This window comes from Quercus lobata, chromosome 3, assembly GCF_001633185.2.
Source record: "Quercus lobata isolate SW786 chromosome 3, ValleyOak3.0 Primary Assembly, whole genome shotgun sequence".
In the NCBI taxonomy this organism is placed as follows: domain Eukaryota; kingdom Viridiplantae; phylum Streptophyta; class Magnoliopsida; order Fagales; family Fagaceae; genus Quercus; species Quercus lobata.
The window spans coordinates 10,729,080-10,746,384 of record NC_044906.1 but is presented as its reverse complement, the minus strand read 5'-3'; the positions used below and the strand labels follow the sequence as shown (position 1 = coordinate 10,746,384).

Below are 17,305 nucleotides of genomic sequence, written 5' to 3'. Positions count from 1 at the left end.
TTTGAGGGTATTTTGGTAATTTTATAGGTTTCGGGGTATTTTGGTCATTTTTTGGGTTTCGAGGGTATTTTGGTCATTTTTTGGGTTTCGGGGGTATTTTGGCCATTTTATGGGTTTTGGAAGTATTTTGGTCATTTTTAGGTTTCGGGGGTATTTTGGTCATTTTTAGGTTTCAAGGGTATTTTGGTCATTTTTTGAGTTTTAAGGGTATTTGGTATTTTTTGAGTTTCGGGGGTATTTTGGTATTTTTCGAGGTTTTGGGGGTATTTTGGTAATTTTTTGGGTTTCGAGGGTATTTTGGAAATTTTTAGGTTTTGGGGGTATTTTGGTAATTTTATAGGTTTCGGGGTATTTTGGTCATTTTTTGGGTTTCGGGGGTATTTTGGCCATTTTATGGGTTTTGGAAGTATTTTGGTCATTTTTAGGTTTCGGGAGTATTTTAGTAATTTTTTAGGTTTCAGGGGTATTTTGGTAATTTTCAAGTTTTGGGGGTATTTTGGTCATTTTTTGGGTTTCGGAGGTATTTTGGTCATTTTTTGGTTTTGATGGTATTTTGGTCATTTTGTTGGGTTTTGAGAGTATTTTGGTCATTTTTTAGGTTTTGGGGGTATTTTGGTCATTTTTAGGTTTTGGAGGTATTTTGGTCATTTTTTAGGTTTTGGGGGGTATTTTGGTCATTTTTAGGTTTCAGGGGTATTTTGATCATTTTTTGAGTTTTGGGAGGTATTTTGGTCATTTTTTGGGTTTTAAGGGGTATTTTGGTCATTTTAGTGGTTTTTAAGCATATTTGGTGATTTTAGAGATATCAGGGGTATTTTGGTCATTTTAGAGGTTTCATGGGTATTTTGGGATAATTTTAGAGATTTTTGGGATAATTTTGGATGTCCAAGGGTATATTGGTAATTTTGGAAGATTAGGGGTATTTGCATCATTTTAGGTATTTATGGGTATTTTAGAGGTCAAGAGGGTATTCAAGTAGTTTTAGAGGTATTTGGGTCATATTGGGTTAAATGGGTGGGTTACTAATTAAATGGATTAGGTTGGTAATGGATAATTAATTTATATATAAACGGGTCATAAATGGATAAATGGGTAATTATACACTCAACCCATCTATGACCCAACCCATTTATGACCCAACCCACCCATTTGCCACCCCTACTCCCAGCCTTTCCCAAATCTGTTTCGAGGTCCCACAATCTCGAAGTCTATGAAGAATTGTTTCTGGCTCTCTATGACACAAGGGGCAGATATCATCATTACTAATGCACCGTTTGACTAGGCACTCTCCCACTCCAATAGCATTATGTAAACATTGCCACATAAAGATTTTAACCCGTGGGATGGTGTCCAATTTCCAAACCCACATCCCATTAAAGGGCACAACATTCGATTCACTCCCCATTGCTAATGCATAGGCATGATTAAGATCAAAATTTCCCCATTTAGCTCCTGACCAAATCAGCCTATCCTCCCTCTAACTTGCTCTTACTGAGTAGGGAATAGAGTTGACCTCCATAAGGATATTGTTAGGAAGTTGAAAGGAAAGCACAGACCAATCCCAACCATGCAACCCAAAGACATCATTAACCTTTAACGACTCATCCTCCACAGTAAGAGGACCTTGAATGAGATCTCTCAACCTTCCATTGGGCATCCAATTATCATGCCAAAGGTTCAAGCTACTGTTTCTCCCCAGTATCCAACGGATTCCCTTGTTGAACACCTCACCCCCCATTTTCATAGCTTTCCAAGTCCTAGAACAAGGAAGCTTATCACAATTCTTTGCATTTAGTCTTCGGAAGGAGCAATATTTGCTATTAAGGACTTTCACCCATAAGGCATCTTTCTCCATCCTAAACCGCCAATTTAACTTGGCCAAAAGGGCTTGGTTCCTACCCTTGGCTGCCTGAATCCCTAAACCCCCTTCCACTTTAGACTTAGTGACTTTATGCCAGCCCACCCAATGAACTTTCTTAGCCTCATCCGTCGATCCCGACAAAAAGTTTTGATTGACCCTATCAATGTTGTCAAGCAACTTCTTTGGGAGGGCCATACTTTGCATAATGTATGCAGGGATGGTAGAAATGGAAGCTTGAATGAGAACAGCCCCTCCCGCCAAAGACAAGAGATTGGCTAATAATAAACAATACTTAAACAAGATATATCTCCCCTAATCTTCCCACTAAACAAGACCATAATTGGCCTTAATACCTAGTGCTTTGACTATACTTAGCTAGTGCTAATTTTCCCCCACCAATTAGAAAGTCTCCATACCGTACCTGTTCAAGTCTAACTATCTTTCTCACTCTCTCAATCTAAATATGGATGAGAATATTATTGAAAGTGAAAAATGAGTCTTAATGTTACAATGAGGTGCACCGTTAATATGTAAACAAACACAGCATTCTAACTGAAAGGGAAGAAACTAACTAACTAATCTAGCCTTAAAGGTAACGGCTTCAAGTAAATCGTGTCTTCAATGCAAAATTTCATTTGTTTTGTGTATCCGAATACAGTCGTATGTAAAAGTGTGTTATTAACACTGCCCTTCTTCTTTTTTTTTCTTTTTTTTTTTTTTTAATTATATATATATATATATAGGCCAAAATGGCCAAATACTACCAATTTCAGAAATTTTTTTGTAAAAAAACACTGTTTCGGAACTATATAGGGAAATACCATTTTTTATGGTACTCAAGTTTCTTAAACTCGAGTTCCTAGAAGTTTTGCCACCGTGGCACTGCTAAGGTGGAAATTGGGCAATTAAAAAAAATTATGTGGTACTCGAGTACCTAGCGCAACACAATACTCGAGTATACAGTAAACATGATGGGCAAAGTGCATGGTACTCGAGTTTACCATGCTCGAGTACCACATAATTTTTTTTTTAATCTCCCAATTTCCACCTTAGCAGTGCCACGGTGGCAAAACTTCTAGGAACTCAAGTTTAAGAAACTCGAGTACTATAAAAAGTGGTATTTCTCTATATAGTTCCAAAACAGTGTTTTTTTACAAAAAAATTCTGAAATTGGTGGTATTTGGCCATTTTGACCTATATATATAAATAAAAATATTCAATTTATAGCAAAATACGCAAAAACCTAATACAAATCAATGCAAATTAACCATGTAACAACAGTAAAACCAAAGGTGTTTATGGTGTCGTGGTCCAAGTGTCTTGGTCTGCGCCACCACAGGGGATGCAAAGGTTTTGTTAGTTGAGTACTATATTTCCTCAAAAGAACCATCTTGTTCAGCCTACTGCATTTCTCATGGATGTCTCAAGTCTCTTCTTTCTTCTATGTCTACTGCAAACTCTTTCTTCATCTGCTTCATCTAAAGCATTTGATACTCTCATAGGCACATCTCTGTCTGTTGAGAAACCAAGTGACAAGTTGGTTTCAGCAAATGGTGAATTCTCTGCAGGGTATTAGCCTGTTGGTGATAATGCTTTTTGCTCTGCCATATGGATGACAAAACCCTCTGTCCCCACAGTTGTTTGGATAGCAAACCGAGGTGATCCTGTTGATGGAAAAGGTTCAAAGCTTTCGGTTTTGAAAGATGGCAAGCTTCACCTAACCGATTCAGCTGGTAGTGTCGTTTGGAAAACTAAAACAGAAGCCTTAACCATATCAGAGGCCTCCAATTTGCAACTACGGCTAATGAACACAAGCAATCTTGTGCTTTATAATTTCTCTAGTGTTGCTCAAAGCTTTGATTCGTCTACAGATATTCTTCTTCCTCAACAATTACTAACATTTGGTACAAGCCTAATCTCAAATAGAGGCCAAGGTCTATATTCTTCTGGCTACTATAAGTTCTTTTTCAATGAAGATAATGCACTCCACCTGCTTTTCCAAGGTCCAAAACTTTCAAGTCTCTACTGGCCAGACCCATCCCTTGAAGATATTTCAGATGCCGGGATTTGTTTCTACAATACTAGTAGAGCTGCACTACTAGATGACACAGGATATTTCTGGTCCTCTGATCATTTCAAATTCCATGCAACAGATTTTGGTACAGTGACTCAGAGACGATTAAAGCTTGACGCTGATGGCAATCTTCCATTATACAGTTTGCAAGAGAAGGATGGGAGTTGGGATTGGATTGTAACATGGCAAGCCATCTCTGATCCATGCAGGATTCATGGCGTCTGTGGACCTAATGGTGTGTGTACTTATGATCATGTCTCTGGCCGAAGATGCTTTTGCTTGCAAGGCTTCAAGATGAAAGATCATAGTGATTGGTCATCTGGGTGCGAACCAGAATTTAATATCTCTTGCGACCATGGAGATAAGACTACTTTTGTCCAACTTGCTCATGTTGAGTACTATGGCTCAGATATAGACTTCTTACAGAATCTTACCTTCCAGGACTGTCAAGAAGAATGCCTAAATAGGTGCAATTGCAAAGGGTTTCAATATAGATTTAGCATGGAAGATGGTGGCTATAACTGTTATCCCAAGTCTCGGCTGCTAAATGGACGCCGTTCACCAAATTTTGATGGAGATCTTTATTTGAGAGTACCCAAAGCTAGTATTTCCAATCACAAGGTGCTTGATGAAGAATTTAGATTGCAGTGTTCGAGCATTGTTTCTAAGCAAGAAAGAAGCACATATGAAAATAAGACGGTAAAGCTTTTGCTTTGATTCGCCACAGCAGTGGGAGGAGTGGAGTTGAGTTGTATTGTCCTGATCTGGTTTTTCTTGTTAAAAACAAGCAAACGTCCAGCCTCCACTGCACAAGGATACCTAGGCCTAACAGCTAAATTCAAACGATTCACCTTTAATGAGCTAAGAAAAGCAATGCAAGGATTCAAAGAAGTGATTGGACAAGGAGCAGGAGGGATAGTATACAAAGGTGTTTTGTCTGATCAACGAGTAGCAGCAATCAAGCGACTCAACGAAGCTAACCAAGGAGAAGCAGAGTTCCTTGCAGAAGTAAACACCATTGGGATGTTGAACCACATGTACTTGATAGAGATGTGGGGATATTGTGTAGAGGGAAAGCATAAGCTCTTGGTGTATGAATACATGGAGCATGGATCTTTAGCTGAAAATCTTAGTTCTAATTCACTTGATTGGAAGAAAAGGTTTGAAATTGCAGTGGGTGCTGCTAAAGGCCTAGCTTATTTGCATGAAGAATGCTTAGAGTGGGTTTTACATTGTGATGTAAAGCCTCAGAATATACTCCTAAATGCTGACTATCAACCAAAAGTAGCAAATTTTGGTTTGTCTAAACTACAAAGTAGAAGTGAGATTGATCATTCAAGCTTCTCAAGAATGAGAGAAACCAGAGGTTATATGGCTCCTGAGTGGGTCTACAATCTTCCCATCACTTCTAAAGTTGATGTGTATAGTTATGGAATTGTGCTGTTGGAAATGGTAACTGGAAAAAGCCCAAATGTCATGCATACTACAGACAATGGAGAAATAAGAGAGCATAAAAGGTTGGTCATGTTGGTAAGGGAGAATGTTAACATTGGAACAACTACAAAGAAGTCATGGATTGAAGAAATTATAGATCCCATGTTGACTAACAATTATGACAAGGCTAAGATGGAACTTCTAGTCAAAGTGGCTTTGCAATGTGTTGCAGAAGATAAGGATGAAAGACCCACCATGACTCAGGTGGTAGAGATGCTTATGAGCCATGAGGATTAAGATTGTTGGGAAAGTAGTTTAGAAATTTTATGTAATAGAAAATACTTTTAACTTTTTCAATGTATTTTTCTTTTTCTTTTTTTGTGAAAATATAGATATGAGTGGAGTAATAAATGTATTTATCCATCCTTCCTTAATCCTCATTGCACTACAGATTTTTTTATACACGGGTACACTTTTTTTTTTTTTTTTTTTTTTGTTTAAAATACAAAACTAACTAACTTTTTTCAGATTTCGTTTCAGTCCTCTAACTTTACTTTTGTTTATTTCAATCCTTTAAGTTTCAGAGCTTTTCAATTAAGGCATTTCCATTAATTTTTGTTAAAATTTTTTGAAAAAGAAAATCTAGAAAATATTTTTCAATCATTAATTGAATTTTCTTAATTTAAAAAATTTGAAGAAAAATTTATAAAATAAAAAAATGAACCATAACATATAACAAAAGTTGATGAAAAAAATCTTAATTGAATAAACTTGAAAGTTAGATGATTGAAATGAAATTTAAAGAAACTTAGAGAGTCAATTTTGTATTTGATCGCTTTGGTTTTTTACACTTGAAAAGTGTTGTATGAGGGGATATGCCTGGGCCCTTTAAAGCCCAAGCCTATAGCATGGGCCTGGAGGATCTTTTTAGTCCAAGTCCATCAAGCACTGAGAAAGTTCACAAGGTTCGTGTCCAACCAATGAGATGCTCAGTTCAAAATCCCATTTGAGACCCAAAGATGGGTTACAGCTTACAATTATGACAAAAAAGTTACATATTTCTTAATTAAGTAATGATCAATTGATAAATTTATAATAAGTATATTAATAAATTAATTTTTAAAAAAAGATAAATTCCTAAGTGTATTATAATTATTAAGCTTATTATATTTGTAATGAATTTATTATCTCGAAATATCACACTCGTTCATTAGTTAATTATGAGCCGCGTATGGTATCAACATACTTTTTTTTTTTTTTTTTTTTTGAGGTATCAAGTATCAACATACCTTTTTATTTCTTTGGTTTGGGTGTCAAAGTTTGCTACAAGCCTACAATAAAGTAAAATAACATAACCTATATTATATATATATATATATATATATATAGATAATGCCCGATAAAATGAACCACAAAGTTCTTTTACAATAAACAAATACCAGTCCTATATCCCATAGAAAAAAAAAAAAAAAAAAAAAAAAAAAAAAAAAAGGTCCTATACCTTATAATGCATGAACACTATAATTTCTGTTTTCCATTGTTTACTGTTTAGTATGCAGAAAAGGAATAACTATTCCATTGAAATCATCATTCGGTATTTTGTTGCGTATTTATTATCAAAAGATTCGTAATAGTTATTCTTTAACCCACGTAATAGCTAATATTGACCAATATTAGTCTACTATTGACCAATATTAGTCTTATCAACTTCTATTATACAATGGAAATTAATATACATTTATTTCTAATGTATAATTTTTAATTTCAAATATGTATCAACCTTTTAGGAAACGTGTATTTTTTATTTTAAAAAAAAAAGCTTATGTTAATGTACTCATTTTGTAGGAATAATAATATAATGTACTAATTAATTATTAATTATTTTTTTATGTGACTAATTATTAAGTTTTGACCCAACATTGCTGATGAATCAGTCCAACAAATTCACAATTATAACCGTTTCTCATATTAAATTATTATTTTTTAGAATGAGAAAAATAGCACGGATAGGAAGTTTCAAGGAATGTACTCATTTTGTAGGAATAATAATACAATGTACTAGTTATTAATTATTTTTTTATGTGACTAATTATTAAGTTTTGACCTAACATTGCTGATGAAACAGTCCAAGAAATTCACAATTATTACTATTTTTTATATTAAGTGTGCGTTTGCCTCCTCTCCATACCGTAGCATAGTGGTTACCCTCCTTGTTTTGAGGAGGAAGGTGAGTTCCCTCTAGTGACAATGTTGTTAGTAGGGCTAGGGTTTTTTTCTTCGTGGGGTGGGGATACAGTGAGCGTGGGTGGGTATGGAGGAACTAACAAAGGATTGGAAGAAACTGTCGTTATCTAGTAAGGAGGACAACAAGTTTGATCTATCAAAAAATAAGAAAATGCAGACATATACTTTAGCAGCAAAGTTCTTTATGTGGCGATCTATAAACATTGAGGCGGTAGCAAAAACATTTAGGCCTTTGTGGCGCACGAGAAGAAAATTTGAAGTCAGCAATGCATAGGATAATATATTACTCTTTGCGTTCGAATCAGAGGAGGATGCTAAAAAGGTCCTTATGGGTGAACCTTGGGCATTTGATCGACATTTGGTGGTCTTCCAAAGGTATGATATGTCTTCTCCGATTGAGAATCTCCAATTCAACAGGGTAGCTTTTTGGATTCAGATTCATAATCTTCCATATTCCCTACTGTCAAGCGAGGTGGCAAGCAGTTTAGGTGAGACATTGGGAGAGGTCATGGTGCCTAAAGATCAGACTGAAATGAGGGGTGGTAATTTTCTGAGAGTAAGGGTGGTCATTAATGTATCGAAGCCACTATGTAGAGGTCGAAGGGTTAAATTTGATGAGAATGAAGAAGGTTGGGTTTCCTTTACGTATGAAAGGTTACCTAATCTATGCTACTGGTGCGGCCATCTCACTCATGATGACAAGGAGTGTAGTCTCTGGCTGCGGAGTCGTGGAACACTATCACCAAGCGAACAACAGTTTGGTCCATGGATGCGTGCTAATCAATACAACCCAATGAAGAAGACAGTCGTGGAAGTCCAGGGGTATGAAAAAGGAAGTGCAGAGGCGAAGTACAAGGAGGGAGGGCTTACTAAGGCGGTGGATAAGAAACAGGGGATACCGACGAGGATGAAGAGGATGGAAAACGCTACTAACGGTGGTTCAAGCAGTGCAGTTACCGGTGAGGCAGTGACAGTAAAAGGGGATCAATGTGTAACGGATTTTACGAAGGAATTAAAGGCAATAGATGAGGCAATAAATGGAAATATCAGAACCCAACGTCCACACGCAAGTCAAACTGAAGTAAATGAGGCTAATCATGGAAAGATGATGAATATGGAAATTGTGGAATGCAAGGAAAGTGGACCGGATCAACAGGGTGCGGAAATAAAAAATATCCCACGGTTACAAAAACGTATGGAAAAGGGAGATTTAATGAATCCAGAATTTTGCATGGGGTGGGTGGAAAAAGAAAAAGCAAGTAAAGGAAGAAAGAAGGAGGTCATGAGGAATACGGCAAGTAGTGAGGTGGGCTTAATTCGGCCCATGCAGGAGGAAGGGGCTCGGCCCAAAGGAACATGGGTTAGAATTAACAGACAAGCTATGGGAAAAGAGGAAATAACAGAGCAGAAAGAGGGGCCCAAACGGAAAATGAATATGCAGCAAACAAAGGATGGTCTGATGCAGGAAAAATAAAAACGTACTAAAATTGAGCAAGAAACAAAAGACTTAAGCTTGCTATTGGCTTCAGAATTTGGATCGGCAGAGGTTGCTGGGCAGCCCCGCCAGGTCCAATGAATCTATTAAGTTGGAACTGCCAAGGGCTTGGGAACCTCCGGACAGTTAACGCCTTGAAAGAGGTAATAAAAAAAGAAGCTCCCACAATAGTCTTCCTCATGGAGACTAAGTCGAACGAGGATTGGATGATTATGGTTCGAGACAAATGTGAGTTCAAGAATGGTTTCTTTGTGGGTAGCGATGGTGCAAGTGGTGGGCTGGCACTACTCTGGAAGGAGGAGGTTCATTTAGACGTCCAAACTTACTCACAAACACACATTGATGCTCTTGTGGAAGGCAAAACAGATTCAGGTTGGTGGCACTTTACAGGATTTTGCGGCAATCCGGATACTTCGAAGAGGTCAGAATCTTGGATAAGGTTGAAGCAGTTAAGTCACACGTCCCCTCTACCATGGCTGGTCATTGGAGACTTCAATGAATTAACTAGGATGTCAGAGAAGAAAGGTGGTAGTTCTCGGCCTAGGCAGCAAATGATGAGATTTGTGGAGACAATTGACTATTGTGGATTGAAGGATATGGGATTTATAGGTCCATGTTTTACTTGGCTGTATCAGAAAAAGGACGGGACTCAAATACGTGAAAGGCTTGATCGTGCATTGGCCACAAATGAATGGATAAACCGGTTTCCAATGGCTAGATTGTATCACCTTACATCCTTAGCTTCTGACCATTCACCATTGCTGCTTAGATTCACCAATAAAAGAAGGAGAAGAAGACCAAGGTGGTTGTTTAGATTTGAAAAAAAGTGGCTAAAGGATCCGATGTGCGAGGCATGGAATGAGGGGCTGACTTCTATTTCGGATTATCCATTAGTATCATGCTTAGATCAATGTCGGATGAAGCTTGAGGCATGGAATAAGACCGAATTTGGGCATGTTGGCAAAAAATAGCTGCTTTACAAAAACACTTGGAATGGCTAGAACTACAGCCAGCATCTCCAAGTAATATCCAAGACATGAGGAATACAAGGATGGAGCTGAATGGGTGGCATGAGAAAGAGGATGCTATGTGGTTTCAAAGATCAAGGATTAGTTGGTACCAAGATGGGGATAGAAATACTCGGTTTTTCCATGCAAAAGCATCAGCTAGACATAAGAAAAATATGATGGAGGGGCTGCTAGACTCAAATGGATGTTGGTAAGATGATGAAGACCGAATGGGAGAGATGGTGGTGGACTACTATAAAGAGCTTTTCACAACCAGTGAGCCAAATGATTTCAATGAGGTGCTGCATGCTATTCAGCCAGCTGCATGCTATTCAGCCAAAGGTGACACCAGCCATGAACCAGAAACTTGCAAGGGATTTTATGGAGAATGAAGTAAGGATAGCACTAAAACAAATGCACCCTCTAAAAACTCCTGGACCGGATGGTATGCCTCCTTTGTTTTATCAGCATTTTTGGTCAGATATTGGTGATGTAGTCACAAAAACCATTCTTGATTTTCTAAATAATGGTTTAGCACCCCCTAATTTTAATGAAACTCATATAGTCCTTATTCCATAAATTAAAGAGCCAAAATGTGTGACTGATTATAGACCTATTAGTCTTTGTAATGTGGTTTTTAGAATTACATCCAAAGTCATAGCTAATAGGTTGAAGAAGATACTACCATCCATTATTAGTGACACCCAAAGTGCATTTGTGCATGGACGGTTGATCACCGATAATGTTTTAGTAGCTTTTGAGTCCATGCATCACATTCATCATAAAAAGGGTGGCAAGAAAGGGGAGATGGCTCTTAATTAGATATGAGTAAGGCATATGATAGAGTAGAATGGGTGTGTCTTGAAAGGATTATGACAAAATTGGGTTTTGAGGAATAATGGAGGAATCTGATAATAAGATGTATTTCATTAGTTTCATACTCTGTAAGAATAAATGGTAATCCAAAAGGGCATATTATTCCTACAAGGGGTCTACGACAAGGAGACCCCTTATCACCTTATTTATTTCTTTTATGTGTAGAAGCTCTATCAGCTCTAATTCAGAAAGCGGTGGATAATGGAGAGATGGAGGGGTTGAGTATTTGCAGAAGTGGACCAAAAATCTCACACCTTTTCTTTGCAGATGACAGCATTATTTTTTGTAAGGCCACAATTGAAGAGTGCAACACCTTACAAAAAATCCTTGCAGTCTATGAGAAGGCATTCGGGCAGCAACTGAATAGAGCAAAAACATCACTATTTTTTAGTAGAAACACTCCGGATGAGGTGAAGGAAGAAATCAAGAATAGATTTGGGGCACAAGTCATTAAGCAATATGAGAAGTACTTGGGATTACCATCTCTTGTGGGAAGAAATAAAAGAAATTCGTTTAAGGAAATCAAAGAAAGGCTTTGCAAGAAATTAGCAGGGTGGAAGGAGAAACTCCTGTCAAAAGCAGGAAAAGAAGTGTTGATTAAGGCTGTAGCTCAAGCTATACCTACTTACACAATGAATTGTTTTAAAATACCCGACTCTCTATGTGACGAATTGACTAGCCTGATTCGCAATTTTTGGTAGGGTCAGAAACAAAATGAGAGGAAGATGGCGTGGCTTAGTTGGGATAAATTATGTGAAACCAAGGCAGCCGGTGGAATGGGTTTTTGACAACTAAAACAATTCAACCTTGCTCTACTTGCTAAACAAGGATGGAGACTTCAAACAATGCAGGATTCCTTATTATATAGGCTGTTTAAAGCACGGTATTTCCCTCGTACAAATTTCATAAATGCTTCACTTGGTACAAATCCATCGTACGTGTGGAGGAGTATTATGGCGGCTCAGTATTTGGTGAAGGAAGGAAGTCGGTGGAGTGTAGGGAAGGGGACATCCATTCGGGTATGGGGCGATAAGTGGCTACCATCTACTTCAACATATAAAGTAGTATCTCCTAGATTATTCTTGAGTGCAGATACAAAGGTGTGTGAGTTAATTGATCAAGAGTCTACACAGTGGAAAGCATAAGTGATTGATGCTCTGTTTCTCCCACATGAGGCAGAGTGTATTAAAAGTATACCGTTGAGCATACAGCCACCGGATGATAGAATCATATGGGCAGGAAGTGCAAATGGTTTATTCACTGTTCGGAGCGCATACAAGCTAGCAATGAACCTCTCACGGCCTACCAATTACGGCTCAAGCTCAGATGAGAGCCAAACTAAGAACTTCTGGAAGCTACTATGGATGATACAAGCACCACATAAGATCCGGCATTTTATTTGGAAGGCATGCTGAGATAGCTTACCTACAAAGACAAACCTGGTATGAAGGGAGATTCTACAAGAAGATTGTTGCAGTGACTGCCATGAAGAACCTGAGACAACAGGACACTTATTTTGGAGCTGCCCGAGAGCCAGAGAAGTATGGAGCTATACAAAGATCCATTTCGGTATAGCTGTAGATAGGATCCGCTCGTGTTTTGATTTAATGTGGCACATGATTATGGAAGGAAAGTATGAGGAGTCCAAGGTAGCGTTGGTTGCAGCAATAGCATGGGCAATCTGGAGTAATAGGAACGAGGTGCGTAATGGAGGAAAAAAGAAATCGGGTGGCGAGCTGGTGCAGTGGACTTCCCATTATCTCAAGGAGTATTATGTTGCTCTTGATCGACCAGCCACGGTTCCAGAAGTTCAAGTAGAGAGATGGACACCTCTACCGCCAGATAGATATAAAGTGAACGTGGATGGAGTGATCTTCAAAGCACAGAAAGCAGTTGGAGTTGGTGTCTTAATTCGGGACTGCCATGGCCAGGTAATTGCAGCACTGAGCAAGCGGATTAATGCACCGTTGTGGCCGTTGGAAACTGAGGCAAAGGCTTTTGAAGCAGGAGTTTAGTTCGCAAGGGATATTGGTGTGCAGGACATTATCATTGAAGGGGACTCCCTAACAGTTGTAAATGCACTGTGTGGTAACACCTCACCTCCCTCTTCAGTGGCAGCAGTGATAGTAGGTATCAAAGTCTTGAGTGGTTTTATAAGCCGGGTGGATTATTCACATGTCCGCAGACAATGTAATAGACCAGCGCATTTGTTAGCAAAGCATGCGACTGGTATTATTGATTTTATTGCTTGGTTAGAAGAGAACCCTTGCTTTATTGAGCAATCTCTTCACCATGATGTTTTGAACTTGAATTGATTATTCAATGGAAGTTGCAATTTTCCTATCAAAAAAAAAAGTCTGCGTTTGCCTAGCGTTTCAGCTGCCGTTTAGCTTTTTTTGGGTCTCATAGTACTATTCATGGGATCACCAAACTCAGCAAAATGCGCATACCTATATATTTTTGGGTCCTACAGTGCTATTCACACATTTAAAAATTATTTTACTACAATATTTTCAACAATAAGTTTTCAGTTTTCAACAAATAAGAAGTATCCAAATAAATCCTAAATTATTTATTTATTTATTTTAAATAGCACGGCCAGAATACGTTTATACATTTTTTGAAGTTTTAAGGAATGTACTCATTTTGTAGGAATAATAATACAATGTACTAGTTATTAATTCTTTTTTTTTTATGTGACTAATTATTAATTTTTGACCCAACATTGCTGATGAAACTGTCCAACAAAGTCACAATTATAATTGTTTCTTATATTAAATTATTATTTTTTTAGAATGAGAAAAATAGAACTGCCCGAGTACGTTTATACACTTTGAAAGTTTCAAGGAATGTACTCATTTTGTTGGAATAATAATAAAATATACTAATCAATAATTCTTTTCTTTTATGTGTCTAATTATTAAGTTTTGACCCAACATTGCTAATGAAATAGTCCAGCAAATTAGTTTAAAAAAAAAAAGTCCAGCAAATTCACAATTATAAATGTTTCTTATATATTAAATGATTTTTTAGTAGAATGAGATATCATGGAATAGCCAAAATACGTTAATAAACTTTTGGAAATTTCTAGGAATATACTAATTTGTACTAATAATAATACGTGGCCTTGTGCATGTGTTGGGAGTGTTTAATTACATGATTTTGAAATCTGGATTGAACCGTACAGTCAGACCGGAATAATCGAAAACCGATCATCATTCTGGTTTTTTAAACTTATAAAACCAAAAATTGTAATTTTGCTGTAAAACCCTCAAACCGTGGTCAAACAGTGCAGTTTTCTAAACCGAAAACGGGTTTTCCGGTTTCTTCTTTCCAAAAAATTTCTCAATAAAAAATGGAAAAAAAAGTAGATAGGGTCTTCATGGAGAGCAACTACCTGTTTGCTGGATCTATTCTTCAAAGAAGAAAGAGTGAGGAAGGGAGAGAAAGAGGTAGAGTAGAGATTCTGTGTTGCTTTACTCTGTGTTTGAAAAACTGGGGAAGACGAAGTGTAGTAGAGTCTGAGAAGTGAGAAGAAGGAGATGAAGATTGAGAAGCAGACGTTGGAAAGAAAAGCTAATTAAAGACCGGAAGAAATTATCAGATTTAGATCGCTTGGGAAACGTGACAGTGGGAATGAGTTGGCTTTCTCTTTATTTGTTTAAATTATTTTCAAATTTAAAAAGCTAATCATTTGTTTAAATTATTTTTAAAGGATTTATATCATATGCAATATTTAGAATATTGTACTTGATACAATAGTAATATATGATTGAGATTAAAAAATTTAAAAAGAAATTTTCAATCTCAATCATTAAATAAAAAAAAAAGTTAAAAAATGTTAAAAAGTTTAAGTCAAAAAATAAAAGTAATAAAAATTAATGTAAGTGAGTGTAGTATAATTGCACCCGATGCAATACCACAATATCCAAATCCATTTTTAAACTTAAGAAGCCAGGTCTAAGACTTGGCCTCTAGGGCTAGTGATTAGTGACGTGCTCACTACTCTCTGCTTACTGTGAGATCTTAATATCTCATGCATGAGTTGTGAATTTTGAAATTTTTTTTTTATATATTATCTTGAAGGACTTATTTATGTGAAAGTATTATATAAAAAATAATAATAAAATATGCCAATATAATTTGCACATTATTATTTAATATCTCTATATTTTTAAATCAAGATTACTTATTTTTATATTTTTTTCGTAATTTTTTTATATTATTATTAAGTGATTTATGATATCATCACGATTCAACCTCGATTGAACCTCATTTTGATCTCAAAAACTTTGAACCTTCAATAAATGGTTCGGATTTCAAAACCATGTTTAATTATTGACAGGGGATAGAGATTAAAAAAGTAAAAAGAGAAAAAAAAAAAAAATCTACTCTTGTACTTTCTTTAAAGCTTTATATCATATAATTCAAGTTTGTTTTAATTTGTTTTCTATTTCTATTTTATTGAGTGAAATGTTGCATAGAATGTATAAATGTTTAAGTAGTTTTGGTATCATATTCTCTAATAATTTCGATTACTACGATTATAAAAATACGTTTTTAATAATGTACCTCACACAGTCACACATAGTGCAAGGCTATCTTGTAACCTTTTAAGATTTGCTAAGTGAGAAAAAAGAAAAGAGAAAGTTATCTTAATTTAAATTGATAATTATAGGCTTATATTGTACTAATAATGTAACTTTTATATTGTAAATCAAATAAAAGCATACAGTGTTATGCACATTTGCAAAACATAAAAAATATTGTATATTTTTTGCAAAATAGTTTACATTATTATCAATATATATATATATAACCAAAACCTTTAAAACTTCCACAATTTTCCACATCAGCATAATATAAAAAAATAAAAAATAAAAGTAATTGAATTTTTTAAAACCTGACTCTACCTTTTCCTTTCACGAAGACTCTGCCTTTACCTTTTATAATATTGTGCCTTCTCTTCCAGCTCCTCTCAACTCCTCCTCAATCAAACCCACGACAAGCCAATCGGACCCATGGCAAGCCAACAGCAATGCATAATCGCATCACATCGCATCTAAAAACCCACCATACCCACCAACAGATATCTTCTTCCTCAAAATCGATCTCCTTCCTCTGACCACCCATCATGAACACTATAAAAGCAATACAAACCTCAATATTTTAACATTTGAATTATTCTTTTGACATTCTCATGCTACAATCTCCTTCCCCCAAAACCCAAAACTCAGATCATTTAAATATTATCCACACAAAAAAAACCCATAGAGAAAAATGGAAGTTGATACTAGATAGCTGCTGTCACCTCCATCTTCTTCACCAAGACTCCTTTCTTTTTGCTTTGTTTCTTTTCCCTATCATTCTTTTGTCTTCTCAACCTTATTTTATTTTGTGTGCCTCTGCCTGACCAAGCTTATGAAGCTTTCAAATTCAAGTTTATATGCCTCTGCCATGTCCATCAAGTGTTAACTTCATGCGCTTGCATTATTTATTTTATTATTTATATTATTTTACATTTAGTATTGATTGTTTATTTTATTATTTATATTATTTTATATTAATTATTGATTGTTTATTTTATTAATAGTGCCATCTCTTTTGACAGTTCTTTTGATAGTAGCGATTTTAAATAGCCATGCATATGTTTTGTGGTTTACAACGACCACTATTAATGTTTTATAATTTTAATTTACATTTAGCCTTTTGTTTTGTTTCTCTCTTTGTATTAATATGAGACTTTTTTTTCTTTTTTCTTTTTGTGTTTGGATATAATTTAAGCTTATGAGTTGTATTATTGTTGTTGGATGGGTTAACATATTTGCTATTGTTGTGGTTCATCATGATTAATTAGAAATATTGAATAATTTGTTCTTTAAATATTGAATGTTAAACCTTTATACCCAATAGCTTTCCCATGCATCGCATGGGTTAGCGACTAGTTATTATTATTATTATTATTTTGAGATGAAAGGCAGAAATTGTATTGATATAAAAAGTATACAATCCTGTGGACAAAACCACAGGCATGAGGAGCCCCAGCCACTTACTTATGCTGAGTCCATGCAGTGAAGGAAAATAAATACAATATATGGGTAACTACTTAAAAACTCATGCTATACTTTGTGTTTCCATCATACTTTGGTATTCCTCTAGCAAGCCCGTCGCCCCTTCCAGGATTACCTTCGGGTGGGTCTGGAATTGTTCGAAGATCACCTTTTTTTCGTGCATTCCACATTAATAGTACAACGGAAAGTAAAAATTTTTCAATTTAAATTACATTAAACTTCAAAATTAATTTTCCTATAACA

At 36.0% G+C, this 17,305-nt stretch overlaps 2 protein-coding genes across 2 annotated transcripts; both read left to right on the top strand.

Annotated features, from left to right (window-relative positions):
* The first annotated feature begins 3,473 nt into the window (after window positions 1-3,473).
* On the top strand, window positions 3,474-5,829 carry LOC115980311 (putative receptor protein kinase ZmPK1). Its single transcript, XM_031102573.1, has one exon. It carries the CDS (start codon window positions 3,474-3,476, stop codon window positions 4,650-4,652), a length of 1,179 nt encoding a protein of 392 aa, XP_030958433.1. The 3' UTR covers window positions 4,653-5,829.
* Window positions 4,102-5,829, top strand: LOC115982520 (putative receptor protein kinase ZmPK1). The gene has a single exon (XM_031105140.1). The coding sequence runs from the start codon at window positions 4,809-4,811 to the stop codon at window positions 5,664-5,666; it is 858 nt and encodes a 285-aa protein (XP_030961000.1). The 5' UTR covers window positions 4,102-4,808; the 3' UTR covers window positions 5,667-5,829.
* Window positions 5,830-17,305: the final 11,476 nt, after the last annotated feature.